At 37.6% G+C, this 25,288-nt stretch overlaps 2 protein-coding genes across 3 annotated transcripts in view; both read right to left on the reverse strand.

Moving 5' to 3' along the window:
• The window catches only part of LOC127798312 (rho GTPase-activating protein 7-like), a 28,510-nt gene extending 9,731 nt beyond the window's left edge, over positions 1–18,779 (reverse strand). Inside the window, exons 1-17 of one of the 2 annotated variants that reach the window (XM_052331786.1) lie at positions 18,323–18,778; positions 17,212–17,248; positions 16,992–17,068; positions 16,606–16,676; positions 16,435–16,513; positions 16,154–16,298; positions 15,811–15,930; positions 14,342–14,419; positions 13,910–13,965; positions 7,995–8,064; positions 7,520–7,607; positions 5,692–5,935; positions 4,381–4,596; positions 2,878–3,216; positions 1,816–1,865; positions 226–286; positions 48–131 (exon numbers count right to left, since the gene is read on the reverse strand). In XM_052331786.1, coding sequence (XP_052187746.1) covers positions 48–131; positions 226–286; positions 1,816–1,865; positions 2,878–3,216; positions 4,381–4,596; positions 5,692–5,935; positions 7,520–7,607; positions 7,995–8,064; positions 13,910–13,965; positions 14,342–14,419; positions 15,811–15,930; positions 16,154–16,298; positions 16,435–16,513; positions 16,606–16,676; positions 16,992–17,068; positions 17,212–17,248; positions 18,323–18,376 — 1,869 coding nt within the window. In that variant the 5' untranslated portion in view covers positions 18,377–18,778. Of the gene's footprint in view, positions 1–47; positions 132–225; positions 287–1,815; positions 1,866–2,877; positions 3,217–4,380; positions 4,597–5,691; positions 5,936–7,519; positions 7,608–7,994; positions 8,065–13,909; positions 13,966–14,341; positions 14,420–15,810; positions 15,931–16,153; positions 16,299–16,434; positions 16,514–16,605; positions 16,677–16,991; positions 17,069–17,211; positions 17,249–18,322 lie in introns of both variants that reach the window. The other variant, XM_052331787.1, reaches the window with a different exon arrangement.
• A 1,392-nt stretch (positions 18,780–20,171) lies between these two features.
• On the reverse strand, positions 20,172–23,157 carry LOC127796456 (ABC transporter G family member 23). The gene is made up of 3 exons (XM_052328609.1): positions 22,077–23,157; positions 21,575–21,965; positions 20,172–21,340 (listed from the first exon to the last, which is right to left on the reverse strand). The coding sequence occupies exons 1-3, from the start codon at positions 22,886–22,888 to the stop codon at positions 20,627–20,629; spliced, it is 1,917 nt and encodes a 638-aa protein (XP_052184569.1). The 5' UTR covers positions 22,889–23,157; the 3' UTR covers positions 20,172–20,626.
• Positions 23,158–25,288: the final 2,131 nt, after the last annotated feature.

Genomic DNA, 25,288 nt, shown 5'->3' on the forward strand with positions numbered 1-25,288 from the left:
AGCATGAGGTATAGGAAGCAAATAAGAGCATTGAGAAAAGATCATACATCATGTTCAAGGGCCAAACGACGCTCATTTAAAGCTTGCTTCCTTCTCTCCATGCTGACCTGTAAAATTGTGTTTTCTCTAGCCTAAAATAGATGGAAAACAAGTTGTATTAGTGACAATAACAATGTTCTCTGAAAGAGGAGGAAAATAATTGCTAAATAAAAAATAAGACTTTACCTCCTTTGCAATCTTGTGCTGCAATTCATTTTTCGTAATCTCAAGCCTTTGGATAGCCAGCCTAAAAGCAAGTCAATAATTTATTTTTAAAGAAAATATAGGAAATACTATCAAAGTAAAGCATATTCAAAACAAATAAATTATGAATAAGAATAATTTGTTTTACAAGGTCTTTCTAACTGCTTGTAGACTGTATCAAATGAGAAAAATATATTATTAGAAGAACAGGTGTTGGCACAGGTAGGCTGGAAAGACTAAACTAAAGGTTCATTCAGATCAGTAATTATTTAATTCTTTCTTTAGAAGACAACAGAACTGACACACTATGCTTTCATCTACCTAGCAAAACCCTACTGGCATCTGCTTCTGCAACAAATCAACAACCAAGGAGGCATAGGATCATGTATCAACCAGAACATATCTTCATAACAAGAGCAATGTTAAAGTTTTATTTAAACAAAGAGATAGAGATAAGTATACATTTAACAATAAAGGATAATCTTTATCTCAAACTTGGGACTCCTATATATTGGGATGTATCTCTATATTGAATTGAGCAAAGTTGATGAATGGTGCTATTATTTTCCTCCCAAGGATGTAAGCCTTACAGCCGAACCACAAATATCTTGGTGTCGTCTCCCTTTATGCCTCAATTTATTTTCATTGTATTTTATTATTTAACAAAGCTTCAGCAGTTGATCCAAGTCAGTCCCATTTATCTTCTGCAACTGTTGTAATTTTCTACCAACTATGATTAGTTGTTGCTTCAATTTCAGAATAGATTGGCAGTGTTAATAAATCACATAGAAGCATTCAGTTATGAATTTATCATTCACAACAACTTTTGAATTAACAAATCAACCCTTTCCATTCTGGATGAAGTTGTTTATTTCAGTTATAAAAGCAGATTAAGGCCTTTGACACCAAGTTTTATCATTTGTGACCACAAGTGTCAGATCAAGTTTTCAATTCTTGCAAACTAATCCCACTACTTGCCAATGGTAAGACACATTTAACATCATTGACCTGTTCCATGATTTACATTCAAACTGAAAGGTAAAGATCAGTTACATATTTATATTTTCTCCATCAATACCTCAATTTCAGGTACTAGAATGTTTTCCTGTTACAACAACAATATCAAGCCCTAATCCCATTGTGGGGAATTTCTCATGTTATGAAAAAAATAAAAATAAAAAAGAGATGCGGTATTTAAACATATACACGATGAGCATTTCTCTGTGATGTGGTCATTTTTGAGTGTGTTAATGTTAGGTAGAATTTGCCATCATATCAATATTGTGAATTAGTATTCCTATCTGCAAGAAGTAGTGATTAACTGAAATCTGCATGTCTTTTTCAGTTCCAAAAGTACAATGCCACTATTTATACTGAATTTGAAAGTTAACAAATTATTCTTCCTCAGAAACGAGGGAATAGCAATAAAGCAAGAGAACATACTGCAGCAATCCTAAAGCAGGTACATCAATATCTAAATAGGAAAGTTCTTTATCGAATAATTACAAGTGTGTTATAAATGAGCAACCAATAAATGAATCATAACAAAAAGGTATATTATGGAAATCTTACTCTTCCTCTACTGAAGAATCAATTGACTCCATAGACGGTGTCTTTCTGGCCTGTAAAGTAGTAAATTACTAAAACTGTGTCATGATTCCAGTAGGCACTACTTGGTACTTATAATACAAAACCAGGAAATATAATCTAGGAAATCCAAAAATGCATATACTAGAAGAGTGAAGTGGGGCATGTAGATATGAACTCCAGCATTGTGCCATAGTTTTTAGTTGATCTTCACGTATTTAAAATATTGCACTTGCTCATCTTCTAGTCCAATTAAAATACCCTCAGAGAATAAATACTTCTATGATAAAAAAAGTGTTAAAAAACCCAATTGTGTCACATCAAAGATCTTAAACTGCCAGATCAAACAATGGACTAGAAGTCAGCAACAACTCATTAAAAGTAACAGAAGGAATCAATACAAGTGAAAAAGGCTGCCAGTCATTTCTACCTACAGTAAAATCTAGCTCGCCAGTCATTTTTATTTAGGTAAAGTTTAGGTGTAAATTATTTGAATTCGAGTTCCCTTGTGAATCATGATTTCTCTTAGTAGTGTTGTGTGAAGGAGTCCTGGAAGGGCAGGGTCTGACATTTCTGTTTCTGAATCATGAGATAAAAGAAAGTCAGAGGAGCTCGCCCTCATTACACTTTTTTTCCATAAACAAGCTAATTTTTCATCACCCACTAGTTTCTCTTGAGCATAACTCAAACCACAATATTTGTACATGTATGAACAACTGTCCCGCCAAGCACACATTACTTGGGGATTGCATAGAGCTTTCATTGTGAAATAACCCACAAGGAAAGGAGCATCCAAGGATTAGAAAATACATAATCACAGAAGGGTGGGGTAGTTGAACATTCCACTTTAAGGGGTGAGGTACCAAAATATGCATAAAGATTGAAGAGCAATATATAAAACTCAAAAAATCAAACAGAATAATTATGCATGAAGGGAAATCCACTGGATTGTTAAACCCAATATGCTGTATTAGGGCAGTAGCAACGGGAGTGCTGACTACATAAGGTACAGTATACAAGATGCGTAGGAAGAACATAACAACTTACAGAGCCTCTACCCCAAAACTTTGACTGCTTAATGTTGAAGATGGAATTTGCAGGTTTGTTAATTGATTTTTCAATGCATGACTCCGCTCCAGCTACAGAGAGAGGTAGACCCTGATTCATAGATGAAGGTGTTTCCCCCATTGATAGATGAGGCTTACAAAGAGGTAGAATAGTTGGACTGTCCATTTCAAATTTGCTTGTTTTCTGGTGGCCTTGTTTTCCATTTAATTGGATGTTAGAGACTCGAAGTGACTGAGAATCTACAGGCAAATTTGATATTCCTTTCGATGGGAGATTACTTTTGGGTGATCCAACATCAGCATCATATTCTCCTAGTGCCTGAATGAACAAGCACACAAAAAATGGTGAGAAAATAACAGAGGGCCTGATAATTGTGTAAATAATAAACAAAGATTTAAATTCAATGAAATGGTCACATAAAAACAAATTATTAGATTGCTTTGACTCGAGATATTCAAAGCATCCAATTGTATAGCTCACTATTCCTGTCCATTGCACCCATGCACAATTTAAATAAATAGCTTCATAGACCTTTAGGTTAGGCCCTGAGGGTCATTGGGAAACCAAATTTGCACCTTTGCCTGCCCCATATTTACGTGCAGTTTTGTTTGAGAGCAACTAATCAATCAGGAGCAATTTCAACCTATGTTATTAATACTTGATGCATCATTTCCTAGATATCAAGTATAGGCCATTCTCTATTCTTCATCTTCCAGAATGTCCTGTGTCTCACTGTCACGGAGCTTTGTAGCCTTGTAGGCAACTGAGCAAAATGTTCCAATTGTTTGATTTGTGATCCATCCCATGTATCTCTAGATAGCACTAATCCTGGTGTACCCTATTATATTCATTGATAACCTAATTCTCAAACAAACCCAATCTTAACTCTGAAAATGATCTAAACAACACAACATACTGTTCGCAGCACCCAAATAGATCATAAATTCTTCTTTATTTGTTTAATTTATTCTCTGATCATTACCATTTGAGATTCTTCTCCCCCCACCTGCCCCCTGGGGGAAAACAATCTCAGAGCCATGTTTTCTAGACTAGTGTATTATAGTTTTTTTGTAATTTTTTTTGCTTTTTTTTTTTGGAAGTTGTTTGAGGTCTCAGCTGTAAAGGGTTAATCTGCTCTAAGAAATCCTTTAATAATATTGTCATCCTCCAAAATAAAAATTTTTCTAGTGAATAGTAAACTGAAGTAAAAGATGCTTTGTGTGTGTGAGTGTGAGCACGTGCTTGGAGTTGGAAGGCTGTGTTTAGCAAGTGAATGTGAATCATTTATTAGTCCTTAGTTAACTTTTTGACAGTAGAATCAAATCAAAATTTTATTTTTCAATATTTCAGTTGTCATCTTCTGGTACCAGAATATGTTCTATGAATTCTGTTTGAACTTGTTGAGCTTCCCAATTTCACAAAGTTTAGTTCTTGGTGCCAGATAACAAATGTTACTTCATCCCAAACACAGAGAAAGAGTACCTTATAAAGATTGTCATCTGCACAATAGATACTGTCATGCAATTTTCCACTAAGAACACAGTTATGATCACCACCAGTATCTAGATCTATTTGATTTTCTGTGTTCTGGTAGGTATGGTCCACTACATCCAGATTTTCCTCATTAGTTGAATCTTCACTCCTACTGTTCTCAATCCAAGAATCAGCTGAAATACAGCATCTATATAGATTATCATCCTGAAACAAGAAAGACCACACAACAGGTAATCATGAAATACAGCTAAAAATGAAGAACCTGCAAAGAATGCACCATAGCAGAATAAAAACAAAATTATCTATTTAGCAAAAAAATATATATATCTATAGCTAATTACACAATCAAATAAGAAACAAGTTGATGAAGCATCACCATAGAAACAAAAATGGCTGTGAAAACAATATTTGATTATAGATCACAATAAGCAATAGCAGGATAATAAGCCTGAAGTTGGAGAACGTTGTTATTATCTTACTTAAAAAAGAAAAAATCTTCATTACTCAAGCAAATTAGGGGTCATAGGCTCCCCCTGTCACTGTAAATCTCAGAGGGAGAGAGAAGTAACAAGTCCTGTTACCAGGCAGGCAGAAAGAAGCTAGAAAAAGAGGTCAAACTTAACTCAGAGGAGCAAGCAACCTTTAAGATAAGCACTGATTAATCTTGCTTAAATACTCAACTAGGCCCTTTTCTAACTACTTGAGTCTGGCTGCATGGATACTCTTTTCTGATTCCGCTATAAGGGCAATATTTTCACTATGACTAGTTGACTCCTATGCATCAATATTTCTTTACTATCTCAATCCAAGTTCACTTTGATCCCATTCATCCCCAGTATGCCACATGGATAATGTCACTTTTCCTTATGAGGGTTTATTGGTTTTCTTGCACATGCACAAATCTTTGGGCAGACTTCCTATCATCTTATCTTCAATTGATAATCTATCATCTCTGGAATTCATTCAGTTCCAACTACATATCTTCCAGGATACCTTCATATCATCATTTCAGCTATGCTCATTTTGCTAGCCTGTTGTTTCATAATTACCCTAGACCATAAAGCACAGTTAATTTTAGAATAATGAAACAAAGAATCAAGTCCTTGCCATCACTTGCATCATAGAACAAGTGAAAGTCGTAAGAAAATAAATTTGTTGTCATCCACTGATCCTAAGACTATAATGAATGGCATGTAGCAGGAAGCTAAAAGTTATATTACTATGCATTCTTTAAACCACATGCCCCCTCTCCAAAAAAAATACCAATAAAACAAACAAGCAGAAGGAGGAGGAACTTACACAGAAGACATTCTCATACTCCTCCAAGAGTATTGTGATTATGGCTTGAGCAGCATTAGCAGCACTTGCAGCAGCAAAAAGCTGGACTGGTTTACCAACTGTCACATCATAATCATCCTCCAACTCACATTCACCACCTAAAAGAGGGCGCAAGAGCAATGGCGCCATGCAGGCTGCAACAGCAGATGGGGTCATCCTATTCTCAGTTACATGCAATGATATTGTACGCATCATCTTCAGGATTCTGCAGAAGGAAGGCGAAAAGTGATGAAGAACACTAAAGCATGTTTATCAAGCATGTGTATTAGTCCAATTATACTCAAAAAATGTGCAATGCTACATCTACATTTATATATACGACAAACAAGGATAGGCTTGCATGTACAGGTGCAGTTCACCACAATCATTCTCATAACAACATGATATCATAAATGGTCCATTCATCACAATAATAATCTTTTCAAAAAAAGCTGAAACACCATGGTGTATCACAAAAATTTTATTAACAAGAAGGACCTATAAAAGTCTTATGTCAAGATAAATGTCCAAAAAAGAAACTGAGGAAACTAAATCGCAAACAAGTTAGTACAATAACTGTGATATCTCAGTCCATGTGTCCCTATGCCTATCCTTCATATCTAGGGTTTTTAAGTGTTACACCCATGTTTTTGGCCTGTTTGATATAGGAAGGAAAAGGAGAGGCTGGCCCAATTGGGCAAGCCACAAACTGAGCAACCTAACGGCCACCGCCACAGCCCATTAGGTTTAGTATTGAGGCTGGTATCCAGGCAATGCAACTGAAAAGCCAGTTGGCTCTCACAGAATCTCGATTTACAAAACAGTAGCCAACTCCCTAGTATCTGTCAACTGAAATTAAAACAAAACTAGAGGGTTTTGGATGACAGGAAGTCACAAATCAGTAAGCATGGTTGGATGGTCAATTAGTGATTACATGCTGAGTCAGCATGACAAAACTGTTCATGTTACTATTCTGATCCAAAAATCCAGAGAAAACAAAAGAAATCCCTGAAACCAAGTTGAAAGGAAGAGAAATTATAAACTAGAGGCCCAAAACTAAAGGATATGGAGAAAAATTCTCTATTTTTCTGTATATCAAATACACGGATTCCTCTCTTTCTTATAGAGGAAGAGTACAACATAATAGGAAAGGACAAAAAAAGTAAGGAAGAATATACATAATATTCCTACAATATACTCTATCAATCAAGGAAGTGATTTGGGGTATCAATTACCCAGATTGGAGATAATTCCCACTAATCAAGGGGAAATTAGCTCATTTCCATTTCTACAAAAAGGATTGTAGGAAGAGAAAAATAATGAAGAAAGGGCTGTACTTGTCTCCAATGCAACAACCATATTTATAAATTTCCTAGCTCATAAAATAAAGATTACAGCAGGATTACAGCAAAATTATGAGGGATTACATCAAAATTATAGCAGTCAACACAAGATTATATCTGTCAGTCAACACTCTCTTAGTCTCTTTTCTTGCCTGTGGAACTAGAAAATGTTTTCAAGCCATCAAGGAATTAAGACTTAAAAGTGAATTTCTGTATCACTATAAGTTCAAATTTGATTCCACAATTCATGTCATATTACAGCACTTACTGAAAACCATATCACACATCAGTGCTGCAGCAAAAAGATAAAAGCTATATGAAGGAAATTTGAAATATAAATCTCAAAAATGCAATGACTGACTGAAAAAGGTAGGAGAGCAGGGGGTAATTTGGTGGCAGATAATGTTACATGAATGGAGTAAGTTAGGGTAGAATTTATCAACGACACAACAAAATGTAGTAGTTACCTCTGTAATAAACGCTTGTTTGGTTCAGGAAATGTCTCCAGAATAGCAGATCGCAAGGCATTCACACGAGCTTCCTTCGGATCAATTTCTTTCCTCATGAAGTAAAGCAAAAAGATCAAGTTGTAACATCTAACAAATTAAATACACAAGACAAACATATATTTACTTGCAGAAGTTAAAACAATGGAATCATAGAGCCAAAAAAAAGAAGCATCTATAATATCATCAAAATCGGATCTTGAAGCAAACAAAAAAATTAAGACACGCTACTAACAAAATAATTGATTACATAAAGACAAACAAAAACGTAGGAATATTATGACAAAATGAAGATTCAACAGAAGAATATTCAACGTTAGGTCAGAAACAAAGGCGAGAAATGAACTAAAATCTAGTGAATAGTGTACCTATATCTGTGGTGTGATTTGGCCATAGTAATCAAATTTTTTTAATTGATATTCAATACATGACTTACTATATGCCTCCAATAAAGCGGTGCAGCAGAATGCAGGAACTGGAGATGAGGCTAGCTCCCGAAGAACATGCTGCAGGAGAAATAGGTCAAGTAAACACAGATGTATTCAGTACTAGAAAAGCCAAAAGGATGACCCACTTGGCTCAAAAAGAAAGAAAGAATCAACTGAATTTTAGCATTTTCTAGTTAATTGCTTTTAGATCTAAGTTTTTTGGATTAATAATCCTGGATTTAGTCTCTATTGAAGGTTCTGAATTGATTTCATCTTGATTCGGGGTTGATGAGGTTGTTTGGATTGGATTTTGTCAAGAATTTATTTCATAATGGAGATGGAGAATTTTAGATTCCTTAGTTCAATTATTTTACACATTAGTCAATTGTTAGGCCCCCGGTTTTGCATACTTACTATAGGCGTCACAAGCATCCGAAGGGAGTTGAGGGTACAGCTGGAGGAAGCACCAATCAGCAGGTGCGCTAAGGGGTAGGATAGATATTTGGCTGGTTTGTGTAACAAACCAGCAGACATGCCTGCATAACCAAATACGGTTATGCAGGAGAGAGAGAAGGGAATAACAGCTTATAAAAGGGGTAGGAAGAGAGTGAGAAAGGTGTGAAGAATTTGGAGTGATTGTAGGAGAGTTCTGGGCCTCTCGAACGCCCAGTTGCTGCTGTTTTTACTTTCATTTTCTTGTAATTCCAATTCTGAAATACAATTCAATCCATTCCATCCTTTGGAGATCCTTCCTATCGGTTGGATCTCATAATTTTGGTATCAGAGCAATAGTCGATCGCCATGGTAAACTTAACCGAGAGAGTGGGGGACCTGGAGGGGAAGGTTGACACGATGAGGGAAGAGATTCAAACCATCAATCGGAACGTAGCAGAAATGCTGGAGCAGTTTGCTATCATGCGCACGAGGTGGGACGAACAGGAATGGGAGCGGAAGGCTAAGGCTCATGGGAACAACTGGCCACCGGAATTGACCCCAGATTCCGAAGTGACACCAAGAGGGGGTATGAGTCACAGAATGGAGGGAAGCGTGAGCGCTGCATGGCGACTGGAGGGGAGAGGTAGGAGGCTGGAAATGCCTACCTTCGAAGGAGACAATCCAGACGACTGGATTTTCAGGGTGGAGAGATAATTCACGATCAACCAGCTCTCGGAGGATGAGAAGATAGAGTCCGCTGCATTATGCTTCGAGGCAGGGGCCCTCGCTTGGTTCCAGTGGGAGTCTAGGTGCAGGGGGATCCGTAGCTGGGAGGGGCTCAAGCAAGGAATTCTTAACCGATTCCGCCCAACTCAAGAAGGGTCGCTGGAAGAGAGGTTCCTTGCTCTGCGACAAGAAGGCACGGTTAAGGAATATAGGCTGATGTTTGAGACATTGGCGGTACCTGTGTCAGACGTCTCTGAGGCGTTCTTGGAAGGACATTTCATCAACGGCCTTAAGCCTGAAATTAAGGCTGAGATCAGGGTATTACAACCCAGGGGGTTGGATCGGGTCATGCTAATAGCGCAATGTATAGAGGATAAAAATGCAGCCGTCCTGAGCTACGGTAGGGGGTTCGGACCAGTGGGAAGTAAAATTCCCACCTACTCTACCACTAACACTGTTAGAATCCCTCCCACTCAATCCAGAAGCCCGACTCCTTATTCGAGAGTCTCGAACCAGGTGAGCAGTAAGCTACCAGTGGCCGAGAGTGGTAGTAATGTTCCTTTTAAACGGCTCAGTGAGGCTGAGTGGAAAGCCAAGAGGGAGAAGGGATTGTGTTTCCGTTGTGATGAGAAATACTCGATTGGCCACAGGTGCAAGAACAAGGAGCTGCACGTTATGATGATCTATGATGAAGAGAAAGAGAGGGAAGGATCCGAAAGGGGAACCACGGAGGTGAGAGAAGACGAGGGGGGAGAGGAAGTGCACCAAGGCAGTGAAATCATTGAACTCTCTATGAATTCGGTGGTTGGTTTAACAACACCGCAGACCATGAAGCTACAAGGCGTTATCGAAGGGCAACCAGTAGTAGTACTGATCGATGGGGGGGCGACGCACAACTTTATAGCGGCCGAGTTAGTTCAACGACTGGGACTGCCGCGGACAGAAACGACTGGTTATGGTGTTATCATGGGAACGGGAATGGCAGTGCAAGGGGCCGGGATTTGCAAGGGGGTAAAGTTGCATCTACAAAACTTGCAAATAGTGGAAGATTTTCTACCTCTGGAGCTGGGTAGCTTAGATGTAATTCTTGGGATGAAGTGGTTGGCTGCGGTGGGAAAAATGAGAGTGGATTGGAAGGCCTTGACTATGAAGTTCCAGGTGGGGGGATTAGCCGTGACCTTGCAGGGAGACCCTAGCTTGAGCAAAAGCTTGGTATCCCTGAAGGCAATGATGAAGGCTTTCAAGGAGAATGGAGAAGGAGTGCTGCTTGAATTGGGAACGATGGCATCTGATTACAGTGACAAAACGGTCGAGATCCCACCGTTCCTTAAGCAATTGTTAGCTGAGTTCGAGGAGGTGTTTTCAGCACCTGAAGGGCTGCCTCCTTCCAGAAAGAAGGATCATGCCATCAACCTGCTGCCAGGCACAACTCCGGTCAGTGTGCGGCCCTACCGTTATCCCTATCTACAAAAAAACGAGATTGAAAAGATGGTAGGAGAGATGCTAGCCACAGGGATCATACAACCCAGTTCCAACCCCTTTTCGAGCCCGGTTCTGCTGGTCAAGAAGAAAGATGGAGAGTGGAGGTTCTGTGTGGATTATAGGGCATTAAATAAGGTGACAGTGGCCGACAAATTCCCAATTCCAGTGATTGAAGAGCTGCTGGATGAGCTTCATGGAGCCAAGGTCTTCTCCAAACTCGACCTTAAGTCCGGGTATCACCAAATTCACGTCAAGGCAGAGGATATTCCAAAGACAGCATTCCGGGCGCATGAAGGCCACTACGAATTCCTCGTAATGCCTTTTGGATTGACTAACGCGCCAGCCACATTTCAGTCACTGATGAATGACATCTTCAGAGAACAGATGAGGCGTTTCGTGCTAGTTTTCTTCGACGACATCTTGGTTTTTAGCAAAGACTTTGAACAACATGCACAACACCTGTGCTCTGTTCTGGAGGTGTTGGCAGCTAACCATTTATTTGCGAATAAGAAGAAGTGTTCGTTCGAACAATTGGAAATTGAGTACCTAGGTCACATTATATCACATGAAGGAGTCTCGGCTGATTATAACAAGGTAAAAGCCATGTTAGAGTGGCCCTCTCCCGCCACACCGAAGGAGTTGCGTGGTTTCCTTGGTCTCACCGGGTACTATAGGCGTTTTGTTAAAGATTATGGCAAGATAGCTTGGCCACTCATGGACAAACTCAGGAAGGGTAATTTCTTTTGGGATGAAGCGGCTGAGCAAGCTTTCCGCTAGCTCAAAGCTGCCATGGTGTCCCTGCCCGTGTTGGCTTTGCCGAATTTTGACAAACCATTTGAGGTGGAGACGGATGCTTCGGGACATGGCATGGGGGTTGTGTTAATGCAAGACCATCAACCTATTGCATACTTTAGTCAGGCGTTTAATCAGTTCGATAGGAGGAAATCAGTGTATGAGAGGGAACTAATGGCCATTGTGTTCGCGGTACAAAAATGGAGACACTACCTCTTGGGACAGAAATTTTTGGTCAGGACGGATCAAAAAAGTCTCAAGTTCTTGATGGAACAGAGATTGGTGAGTCCAGAATATCAGAAGTGGATGGTGAAGTTAATGGGATTTCGGTTTGAAATCCAATATAGACCTGGGTTGGAGAATAAAACGGCTGATGGGTTGTCCCGCATCAGCCACTCTGCTGCCCTCCTAGCTTTAACCGTTCCTCAGGTTCTCCAACTGGATCAGCTAGCTAAGGAGGTAGCTGACAATGAAGAGCTACAAGTGGTGGTCAAGGACCTCCAGCGGGATCCTACTTCCAGACCCCATTTTCAGTTAGTGGACGGTTTCCTTTTTTACAAAGGGAGGATATATCTACCGAAGGGTTCTTCTCTCATCCCATTGCTCTTACATGAGGGTCATGATGGGAGTGTTGGGGGGCACTCGGGATTCTTGAAGACTTACAAGAGGATCGCGGCAAGTGTGTATTGGTTGGGGATGAAGAGGGACATTCACAGGTATGTAAGCCACTGTGCGGTTTGCCAGCAAAACAAAGTACTGGCACTCAAACCAGGAGGACTTTTGCAACCCCTTCCGATTCCAAATCAAATTTGGGAAGACCTTGCGATGGACTTTATCGAAGGCTTACCCAGGTCAGGAAAAATAGACTCGATTTTGGTGGTGGTTGATAGACTCAGTAAGTATGGCCATTTTATTGGGTTGAAACACCCTTTTTCCGCTGGAGAAGTGGCAGGAATCTTCATCAAGGAGGTTGTAAGGCTTCATGGTCTACCACGGTCCATTGTGTCTGATCGGGATAAGATATTCATGAGCAAATTCTGGGAGGAACTCTTTCGTCTCCAAGGTACCAAGCTCCAACGCAGCACAGCTTACCATCCACAAACGGATGGTCAAACGGAGGTGCTGAATAGGACATTGGAGACCTACCTTCGTTGCTTTGCTTCTTCCAAACCAAAATCTTGGTTTGTGTGGCTGCCTTGGGCGGAATTGTGGTACAATACTTCATACCACACAGCCTCTAGAACTACACCTTTCCAGGCCGTCTATGGGCGCGAACCGCCAGCAATACTTAAAGTTGAAAAGGGATCCACTTCGGTTTTAGTGGTAGAGCAGCAGCTTGTTGAGAGAGATCACATTCTGGAGGAACTGAAGGCACAGCTACAAAGAGCTCAAGCTATAATGAAGAAAGGGGCTGATGTGAAGAGAAGAGCAGTAAAGTTTCAAGTAGGGGATCTAGTTTACTTAAAACTAATTCCCTATCGTCGAAAGTCATTGGCTGGTCGTGCCAATGAGAAACTGGCTCCTAGATTCTATGGTCCGTTTGAGATTGAGAGGGAGGTTGGACCGGTGGCTTACAGGTTAAAATTACCTTAATCTTGCAGCATTCACCCAATGTTCCATGTATCTCAGCTGCGAGAGGCCAAAGGGGCATTGCAAGCCACGGTGGATATTCCCAATCAGTTAAGTGCAAAGCTGGAGATGCTGGTCGAACCGGAGGCAGTATTGGGAGTCAGACCAGGCAAAGGAAATAATGTGGGAGGTTTGGATGTTCTTCTGCAATGGAAGGGGTTACCCCCATTAGAAGCCACTTGGGAGCCTTTCAGCCTCATTCAGCAGCAGTTTCCAGGTTTTCACCTTGAGGACAAGGTGACGGTTGGGGGAGGGAGTGATGTTAGGCCCCCGGTTTTGCATACTTACTATAGGCATCACAAGCATCCGAAGGGAGTTGAGGGTACACTTGGAGGAAGCACCAATCAGCAGGTGCGCTAAGGGGTAGGATAGATATTTGGCTGGTTTGTGTAACAAACCAGCAGACACGCCTGCATAACCAAATACGGTTATGCAGGAGAGAGAGAAGGGAATAACAGCTTATAAAAGGGGTAGGAAGAGAGTGAGAAAGGTGTGAAGAATTTGGAGTGATTGTAGGAGAGTTCTGGGCCTCTCGAACGCCCAGTTGCTGCTGTTTTTACTTTCATTTTCTTGTAATTCCAATTCTGAAATACAATTCAATCCATTCCATCATTTGGAGATCCTTCCTATCGGTTGGATCTCATCATCAACTTGGGGAAGAAGTATGCAGTTTGTATAGATCTGAGTACCAAGAGGAGTGGTTGAAGTGAAGAAGGAAAAAGTTTCAGATTGCATTGTGATTGTGGTGGTGGTCTTTGATCAAAATTTATTTGACCCCCTGCACATATTCCACCGCATACTAATCTACACAGCATCATGGAGAAGAAAAAACTTAATCATCAGAACTTGAACCAAATACCTTAACACAGTCACCAACCACATGAGCATCCTCATCAGGGGCAAATTCGTTCTTCCCTATAAACAAATGAAAAACAATTTCAATTCGCAGTACATATCCAGTAAACACATGCAAACATAACAAATAAGTCTTCTAAACAAACCAAAATAACACTTGATATCTCCACAATTCATTATCATGCACATGCATTAATTATTTCCAAAAATACAGCAACATGGTCAATACTAAAGAGCTATCAGACCAAAAAAAAAAATTAATTATAGAGGGAAAAGAAGCCAAACACAATCTAACACTCAGGAACAAGTGTGAGATCAGCCTCTTTTTGAAGAAAAACTAAAAATTACATATAAAGAGTGAAGAGAGGCAGATTGCATATGCTGAAAATGCTCAATAAAAGATAGATGATTATAGTTTGAAGCAAGCAAAAGCAACCTTTTTCATACTCTTGAATTCTGCGATCTACCTCCTCAACATCTGCAGACTGCCTCAAAATTCCTTCTACTTTAGTTCCTATTCAAAGGGAAAGAAACATTAAGATGAAACCATATTAAAGCAAACAAATCAAGGATCCAAATATCTTTTTGTATCCATTGAAACAGCTGAAGCACTTCCATTTCACAGGTGAGACATGAAGCTTTACTAGAAAATCTGAATTCCAATGTTTACAACAAAAACATTCTGAAACAACCGAAAACATTAGAAACATTCCAAAACAATGGCTTGTTTCCATGATAGGAGAACTATTTTTATTTGTCCTTTTTTCATTATAAGAATGCATTTGAGAATAGAAAGAAAAAATTCTTATAGTAGCAAGTTAAAGTAGAGGAAATATAAAATAGAAGAGAGATTGGGCATTATTTATTTTTGTTCTTTATGTTACAAGTAGGTGCCTTTTCTATTCAAATGCTACCGTCAAATTATCTTTCTTTTTTGTCCCATGCTACAAGTAGTTACAACTCCATATGGCAATTAATCAAGTACAACTTTTGACTCAAGGTTTTAGTATTCATTATTCTCTAGCAAATTTTATTCTTAATGTTATATAAAAATAGCAATCATATTTCATTAAGTACCTCCCAGACATCAAACATTAAGCATTGTTTACAAATTATGTCATAATTATTGTTATACTTGTAAAACAATGTAGTTGGAATCTTATTGGTTTTTGAAAAACACAAATTCTTATAATTCATACTATTAATTTAACATGGGTTGAATTTACTTTCAAATAATCCCAACTGTGACCTTTACGGAAAAGATGTATAAAACTCAAAAAAAAATATTATCAACTTCATACAAATAAAAATTCTGTTTCCAGACATTTTTATACTTCAAAAATTCTCTTACCATTTCCATTGTGTTTGCAGAACATTTCCATTCCCAAGCTAATGTAAATGAGTATATCAAACAATATTTTGATCCTTGAAGCAAATCAAGTAGTAAAATTTGCAGCTGGATTTGAACATTCCATCACTCATATTAATAGCATGATCTCTTTTTTCTCTTCAAGATAGAGCTCTTCTAGATACTGTAACACATGCTCAGCAAGGATAAACATTCAGAGCACATGTGAACATTAGTGATATATAATTTGTGGAATACCAGAATGAACTGTGTAGGCTTCACAATTATGTCATCAAAATACCATATAAATGAAAAAACAAACTGAATGGTAGAAAAGCAACTCTTCACTATCTAGCAACCATAAAAGTTTATTTGCAAGAAAAAATAAATTGCAAAAAAAATATACAAGCATACATAGGGGAAAAAAAAGGGAAAAATAAAACCATTTAATGTCAGAATAGCAAATGGAAAACTTCCGGACCCACAAACTTGCACCTTTATGATACTTTAGTACAGGGAATTGCAATCAGCCCAATCACAATTGAAATGAAGCTTACCATAATTCTCAAGAAATTGGAGAGCTTTTTCAAGGAAGGATGGGCCTCCGTCTACATCTTCCAGAGCTAGCAACATTGACCGTCCAACAACCATAGATCTAACTGGACCTTTATCCCTCCCTGGTTGAAAATTTTGCAATCTAGAGAAAATTAGTATACAAGAATATTTAACTTTCACTAGGATATACTCAACAACAAGAATAACAATCACAAGCCTTAAATCCCAGTAGATGGAGTTGGCAATAGGAAAATACACAACATAGAAAAAAAATCTAGTAACATATCAATTATATAGGACCAAAAGAAAAGCAAGATGTTGAGAATCAAGGGTTATGGTACAAACATTGATGGGAAGACCCATCAATTGTATCATTAGCATCATCACGAAAAATCCCATTATGTCCCATCACAAGGGCAGCACTTGGCGCTTCTGCAAGAGCGTGCTCTAGGGCCATCTTCCACTCATACAATTCCTCTAATGTCTCCACCTGTTTTAAGGAAGTAAAAAATTAAGGCCTAAAGTTTAGGAATCCAGGGTAGTCATTAAAAGTTGGATAAAACATTATATGTTGCATTCAAAGAGGAAACATGGCAACTCAAAGGAACACTGAGAGAGAGGCGCACCTTGAGTGTAAATGCCCGCCCATCACGTCCCTCAGGAAACAATACTGTTAAAAGCTTTTTATCTTCTCTAACAACAACACTGCAAGTTGAAAAGCAAAACAAGTAGGATTGGCTTCCAAACAAGTACACCATTTTAACTAGCATTTACCACAGTAGCAGAAACTATGTTACCTTCCCGAATTGTTTAAGTCAATTCCTCCCAAAGTAAGATTTACTTCACCATCTCTCTGTGGAAGTGCACTCTGCATAAAAGGCTGAACAATCAAGCATCTATCTCATATAGAGCTGCATGAGGAGTTGTATCTATCTTCAATTATGCAAAAGTATACTTATGGCAGATGTAACATTTAAAAAATAAAATAATAATTAGTGCCAAGTGATTATCAAAGGCTGCTAATATGCTTACCAATATGAAAATTATTCAACTAATTGTTACCAATAGAGATGGTAGAATCAACTAGTTAATGGTCCCAGTGGCATTTATTCAACAAGGCAAATTGCAAAAGTAAAATAAATTAGAAATTAACATAAGAGAAAAATAATGGCATTAGACTAACAGGATTATTTTTGAAGAAAACCAATGATGTCCGTGTTAATATAAACCACCGCTTTTTCCAAGACTTCCATCCTAACCCTGCAAAAGCATAAAAACGAGATTCACATCACAAATGAAAACCTTTAACACATTGGCTAGAATACAACAGAACGACATTAATCATGCATTCATCATTAGAAATCATTACGAGGAGAGGGAGAGAGAGAGAGAGATCCACTTACCTTTTGAAGATATGAAAAGTGGCCCACTCTTGAAAACCTGGTAATCATCTAATAAGGTCAAAACAATGAAGTTTCTTTTTTTGTGGCTAGGTATGAAGAAGCATGTTTAAATTAAGAATGTAATTGTCTAATTTAGAAAATTAAATATAGAGTAGAAACCAAATGTTTTTCAGGTTAAAATCAAATTTGCATATAGCACATGCTAACTTAATATTGATTGTACCATTAAAATTAAATCTATTTCATTTAAATGGTCAACAAGCTTTTCTCCCTATCTGTCCTTGAAGGTTTTTCTTTTATGCTAACTCCCAAAATTAGCTCAATCACAAATCATTCTATACAGTGGAATAGATTTTCTCATATTTGTAAATACATTGAACTATATTGATTTTAATATGAGAGACTGAAAGTTGAGGATTTTAAGCAAAAAAAGTCAAATTTAAGATTCATATAGGGAAGTGGGTAAATTAAAGGACAGTATGATCTTTTACTACATTGCATGTTATTGCAGAAGTGTCTTCGAACTATGGATGTTGTTATTTTGTAAATTAATTAATCTAACAGCGCTAGACCCATGAGTGATTATTTTAAATTCCTTGCTCACAATATCCACTCCGGGCCTTACGGACAGTTATGATGATAAGCCAGCAAATCTCAATTTTCTTTTATGTATTTGAAAATAAACAACAAAGATTGTAAGAAAGCTAATACAAATGGCAATAGTTGTCATCTGAAATTTGTCTCAGAACCTCCAAGACATGCTCTAAAGCCAGTAGTAACCTCAATGGACCAAAGATTGTAAAAACTGACGACCCAAATCTTTAAGTGAAAATACCAATTGCGGGCACCGTAAATAAAAGCAGTTCAGCAACACATCGCATTGTAGAAGCTAAACAAAAAATCCAATCAATCGTGAAAATGATACTGGGAGTATTTTGATATCTTCCAATTAGTTAGAGACTAATTTTTGAATTCACGAATAATACCGCCACTTCAATCAGGTGCAGAGACATCCGAATTTTATCCCCGCTCAATTCACAATAACCAAACGGAGCTTAGATACAAAGTGGTTAAAAGACAAAAAAAACAAAATAGTAAATATAGAAGAGACCGCGTTTGAAGCTTCAAATCTCGGACGGTCGAACGACACAACCGAAGTCGACATTCTGAGACAAAGGCCTCAGCGCCGGAAGAACCACATTGTAACCGCGATCAACCCGAGATGAAGTGCTCCACAAATCGCAAAACAGTTCAACCAGAAGAGTCTACCAGATCGGCCATAGAGCCAGCTCTCGACGGCGAGAAAATCAGGAGGCTGACTCGGAAAGCTTTAGGGCTCTGGAAGAGGGTACGAATGAAGAAGAAAAAAAAGAGCAATCAGCATGATCACATTCACAGGAGCAACCACTTTCTCTCTCTCTACAAACTTTTGATTCACAGTCCAAAAACGGTGGTTGCTCCTCAATTGATGTACGTAGTAGTTACGCGACAAACATCATTTTCGTGACGGCGCATTTGGCTTTCGCCTTTTCGCCTAAGGTTATGGCAGCGAAGGCGGGATTGAATTAGATGTACGGAATTTCAAGGCGCAAATAGCCGAGAAGGAAAAGCAACGTGCTTTCAAATTATTAATTTTGTTTTCTTTTTATTTTTGTTAATAAACAAATACTACGGAATAAATATCAGTTTTTAAAAAAGTGAAAACTGAAAATTTTAAATCAAAGGCAACACTTTAAGTAAAGACGTGTTTGACTAGTTTTATTAATGATAGGATATTCATTAATATGTATTTAATGTATTTTAATTTTAACACTAAATGTTTTTATTGATTGAAAATAAATGTATCATATTTTAAAATATTTTATTAACTAATAAAAATATCTGAATGCTAAAAATAAAATGTAATAAATGCATTTCAAAAACCTTAACAGAAACCTTTTATCGAATATGTGTAATTTAATTTAATTTTGACATATACATTTTATATATATAATTATCCACATAAGCAATATTAAAGATAGTAATTAAAGTATAATTAATGTACTTTATATATTTTCAGTTTTAAAATACTCATATTAATTGATAATAAATGAATTATGTTTTGTGATTATTTTAAAATTAAAAACAAGATGCATTAAATAAATATTATATAAAAATAAAATATATTTATTGTAGCTTAACCAACAAATTCTTTTACTCTTCTAGGCACCTCATAATTAATTTTATTCTTTATGCTGTTATGGTGTAACATTTGAAATTTGAGTTTTAAATGTATACGTAAATACTAAATAAATATAAATATTTAAATTTTAAATCAACAAGCCTTCTTTTAAAATTATAATATGTAATATTTGAAATTTTGATATAATTAAAATGTTTAAATATGGGAATTAAAATTTAAGGGGAAATTTGAAATTTTAAAGTTTGAATAAAATTCTAAATCCTAAAATCTATAATAGGTATTTTAAAAATAAAAATGTATAATAATTTTAAATTTTAAATAATAAAATAAAACAAGTTGTCGCGGCCTAACACGTCCAATCTAATCCGTTTGACATTTCTCAAGATGGATAAGATTAAAACCTAACTTGCATAGATTTTTGACTTGACATTTAACTTGTTTTTTTCATAAACAGAACAATCATGGAACAGTTGTGTTATTTGTATAAAAACACTATTACAGAATAGTTTATAGGAAAGATGAAATGATCATTTTATCCATGTGGTAATTGACTCAAATGATCTAAAATTATACTTTTCTCTTTCTTTTTCTCACTGACACCGTTATCCCTATCCACGTTTCTCTTTCTTGACACCGTTAGCCTCACCCTCCGACCACCCACTCGCCCCTCTCCAAATACCGTCACCCCACTCTCGGCCATCATCTATCAATCAAAAAAGAGCATTAGTAGTTATTAAGGTGAATCCACAGAGAGATAGAGAGGTCGGCAACGGAGATGACTAATGGTTCCGCAGTGGCGACGCCTTCACATGGAGCTTAAAGGCCGTGGTTATAGCATATCTGAAGAAGAATGGTGGCACTACAGCTCGCCATCAAGGAAAATGTTGTGAAAAAAAAGTAGTTTCTCCTACATTTTGTGTCCCCAATGGAGAACGGTGACTTTGTTGGTGGTCGATTGGTTTGAGTGGTCGCCAATGAAAAATGGTGTTTTTGTCGGTTGAGAAAGAGGGGTTTAGCCGATGAATTTTATCCTGTCTCTTTATCTCTCTTTTTTCATTTAAATCAAATTTATCGGCAATATATCACGATAAATTGGTCTAATTTATACCCCAAATATCACTAATTTTTCGTAAATATGTCATCCCTATAAATCATTTTGTAAGAGAGTTTCTGTGCAAATAACACAATTCAAAACTCCTAAACCACATTACTTAATAATTTTTTTGTACACTACTAAATCGTTGTTCTTGAAACCCTTCGCATGAGAATAATCCAACAAAGCACGCGATAGAACACAAAAAAGCCAAACATGATCCCGACATTCAACCACCTCGAATCTGTTTCAAGTCCTCTGATCTTCAGAACATCTTTGCCTGTCATTAAGCACTTTGAATGATCTTGAGGATCAACAGAGAAACACTCGCCTCTCAAGCTCCAATACTCATTTACAAGCAATGAGTCCAAAGGATATCTGTAAAGAGAAACATAGTACATGAAGAGCCAATATTTGGGGATGATTTCCTTCGGAATGAAGTATCCAGAGAAGAGGAAAAAGGCACCGAGAACAGTGCAAATAAGCGAGTTCCCAGAGATGAAATCTGACGAGATAGCAGTTAAGAACAAGACCAATGAGCTCGCCATGAGAACAATAAGCCAAACCACGAAAATGAAGAAGGCAAAAGCCATGGCAGAAGGATTCAAGCCGACAAGCCAATAAACGGGGATCGAGAAGATGACCGCTACTGCGAACAAGAAAGGAAGGAAAACAATGGTGTTAGCGATCATGTAAGAAGAAATTTTGTAAGCTCCTCTAGAGCCTTCTTTCATTAGAACTCTCCGTTCTTGGAGGTATATTGGAAGTGCTTCGACTGTTGAAGAGAGAAGGAAGCTAAGGCTAAAAGCGAATAAGCCTAGCCGTTCTGCGATTCCATCTTCATTATTCTTCACCTATTAGAAGAAATGCAAACATTAGAACTCAAAACAATAAATTGTATATTTCTTTGAATGAATTACACGGTTGTCGTACAAATTTATTTATAGACAAGTTAAGTTTTGTAATAATAAACATAAATAAGAGATAAATTAACCTAAAATATAATAATTAAGAGTTAGAACTTAAATGTCTTAAACTTAATTCAAATAATTAAAGTTGAATCTAGTACTAATCTTAACATTGATCACCTTTATGTATACGCTGCCTAATCCAAATCCTCCGACCAGGGCTTGCATGGTCCTGGCCAAGAACAGCTGCTTGGTCCTGTAAATGATCTTCCAAAATCTGACGCATAGAATCATAATTTCATTCAATCTTTGGACATGATTAGTGAAAATCTGTGGGTTCGGGCTGATCTCTTTCTCCCACGTCAAGGGCCGTTCTTGATCACTGTAAGAATGATAAGTTTTGGGATTTGAGTGTTCTTCCAGAGTGGAAATAATTTCCATGGAGAATTCTAGAGCATTGAGTTGGATTGGAATTTTGAAACGCAGCTTGTTTATTGCTTCTTCCAGCGATTCGAGGCTTCCGACATGGACCACAGAACCACGCGATAAGATCAAGAAGCGGGAAATATACCTGTTAGACGAAACACGAGACTGCAAACAGTAAATATTTGTGTACGTTGATCTGGATGGACTACAAAACTATTTATAATTAAATAGAGTTGTGAAGACGGTAAACTTATACCGAAGAATTCGATAGCTTGGCTGGTGGATGGAAAGAATTATTGTTCTTTGCCTGGATTCTGACATGGAGGAAAGCAGCTGGATCACTTGAAGAGCCGAGGTGCTGTCTAGGCCGGAGGTCGGCTCGTCGAGCAGCAAAACCGGAGGATCGTGAGTCATATCAACGCCGATGGACACCCTTTTCCTCTCCCCGCCGGAAATCCCTCTGTTCTCTTCATCTCCGACGAAGCTATCGGCAACGTGAACAAGACTAAGCTCTTGCATCAAGCCGTCAACTCTTTCTTCTCTCTCTCTGGCACTCAATTCTTTCAGCCTGAACTTGGCGCTGAACATCAACGTCTCCTTCACCGTGAGTAAGGGAAGTAGATTATCTTCTTGCGCAACGAACCCACAAATTTTTCTCAACTGGGCCGGGCTAGTCATCGGAAAATTATTGAGCGAAACGGATTTTGGGTCGAAGTCTTTGTCGCTTACTCGACCGGAAACTATCCGGAGCAGACTGGATTTCCCTGTGCCGCTGGGGCCGACGACGGCGAGGATTTCGGAGTTTCTTGCAGTGAAGGAGACTGATTTGAGAACATTGATAGGCTTAGGCTTCTTCTCGGGGGGGCTGAACAGATTAGAGAAGGATTTCTTTGGGTTAATAGTGTAGGAGAGATTTCGTACGCTTAGTTTGTAGGTTGTGGCGGCAGGTGGCGGTGAGTGGTGGGGAGAAGAGCACGGACTTGCAGAGCCGCCCGGGGAGTCAGAGGACGAGAAGAGAACCGTGGTGTCGTCTTCCGCTGGGTTTGGCTGTTGGAAGAAAGAACCCATTGTTTGGAACTTGGCTTTCTGTTTCAGAATGGAATTGTGGAAGATGTTGATGATGATAATGGAGGTCGGCTTTGAAGGGGGAATTTGGTTGCAGGATCGGAGATGGAGGTTGGAACAAACATTTTGATTGCAGGGGAAGCTTCCCAGTATAGGTGAAGGCGTTGAACTCCCTCCTCCTCTTCCATCGATGTTTCTCCTCACGTAGTTGGGGACGGAGGCCGTGTTTGGCAGCGTTTGGTGATCCAACTCATTTGACTAACCGGGAGGCGGGAACACAATTGGACAAACTGCTTGTTTTGATTACGATTCGGTTTGCCACAAATTTTGGCTTTAAGTGAAACAAACAGAAGATTATGGAAAGAATTACATAAACAACCTAGTAAAAAGAAAACAACAGTTGAAGAGCACGTGACTCCTCGTTTTTTTACCAGACGGTATAGTAGGTAAATCTCAAGTATATTAAATTACTTATAAACCAAGCAGACTATGTAACTCAATCAAAATTCAATAAATATTTAATAGAAATTTATTTTAATAACATTGTTTTATTTACTAGGAGTAACATTTCAAAAAATATTCGTATTTAGCAATTAATTTTAGAAACAAAAAAATTAATCTCAGACAGAATTAGAGACAAAATTACTCTCCCAGCCTTTGTTAGGAGTTAAAAAATATAATATAAATTTTTTTCATGCAAGTATTATTATATGTATTCCCCGCACCACTCCTTATGAGGTAGACTCAATCCAGTGGCTCAGCCCAATCACCCAGGCCCAGAAAGTCCAAGCAACCTCATCAAAGAAAACTCATACACTCCCGAAATTCGAAACTCATAAAACAAGCTCATTGCGAGCTTCCAGCGAAGCTCCTAGCAAGCTCCGAGAAATTGACTTAACGAGCTCCTAATAAAGTCCCTAGTTCGTTGGATCGTTCAGCTCGCTGGCCTAAAATTTTCAGTTCGCATAGATGACAAAGTTGTTTGACAGCCAGAAGCAAGGTACACTTACTTTATCTGAAACGGACTATACTTCTCGTAACGAGGATCTCACTCCCAATTTTATGTAGATGATAAGGATTGTTTGTCCCCCATTATATCATTTTTATATTTTTATATCTTATTCAAATTGTAAAGACCCCTCACTATAAATAAGAGTCAGAAATATCATAAGGAGACAAGAAGAATAATCAGAGATGGCCACTCTGGAATAATAGTCAGGGTACGATCGTGGAATAAGCATCATTCTGACTGAATCACGTGAAAATTCTTTGTTAAGCGTGTGACTAATAAACGTTGTGAGCAAAACTAGTCGAGGGATAATATGGCGTAAAAATTGCTAGTTTATGTGTAATCGGAACAAATGACTAATTTATGTGTGTATGGAACCGAATAAAGATAAAACAAAAATAAAAGTTTTGGTGTATATTTATATATTTGATCCCAAATAATAGATAAAGCAGTCATTGGATGCAACATCTCCCATTATCAATTTTGAAATTGAAATCACTCCATGTCATATTAGACTACAAGGTAACAATCATTTATTTTTTTCACTTCAATTTTTTAGATATGAAAACTTAGCTCAAAAAGGGTTTGTCATTAATAATAGCTATTTTTTTCGTAATTAATCATCAATATATATAATGCCAAGTCAAGCATTAGACAAAAAAACAATATTACAAGATATAGAAAGATGTAGGTCTGCATCATTTTCATATTGGTTATTTAAAATATGTGTTCAAGAAAATTTGTAAGTTTAAAGAGAAACATTAGAGAGCAAAAAAGTCAGATATGAGGCCTCAAACAAAATATTTCAACTAAAAATAAGAGGTAGACTATCATGACACATTTTTGTGTAAGGCATTAATGATATGGAAAAAGTCACAATTTTATTTTTTATCGAAAGGGGACAAATGTTTGTCCTAAAGAGAAAGGGAAAAGAAAAACTTTAAAATGGCTAAAATATTGAGGGTTAAAAGAATAAGAAAATAGTTAAAAAGTTGAGAGAATAAAAACTTTAGAGATAATAATAATTGATCGACTAAATCATAGTATCATAGTTTGGTCGTCTAAACAATCTTTCCAAATAACCTAATCAAATCATTCTAGAATAATATAGTCAACTAACAGATGACATTTGGTTGATCGAACCACCATTGATGAGCTTTATTTAAGTTATTGAAATATTTTGATCGATTAGACACTAATTTTTGATAATTTAAAATTTGGTATTACAGAAGATGACTAATTTATTAACTAATATTAGTTGATTAATCTTTCACATTGATTAACCAAATCAATTTGCGTGTCTTGTGATTATAAATAAAATTGGTCAAATAAGAAAAGTAAAGTATTTGACCATTATCTTGAGATTTGATTGATCAAATTATAATAGTTGGTTG

Source organism: Diospyros lotus, chromosome 3 (genome assembly GCF_014633365.1).
Source record: "Diospyros lotus cultivar Yz01 chromosome 3, ASM1463336v1, whole genome shotgun sequence".
Taxonomy (NCBI): Eukaryota; Viridiplantae; Streptophyta; class Magnoliopsida; order Ericales; family Ebenaceae; genus Diospyros; species Diospyros lotus.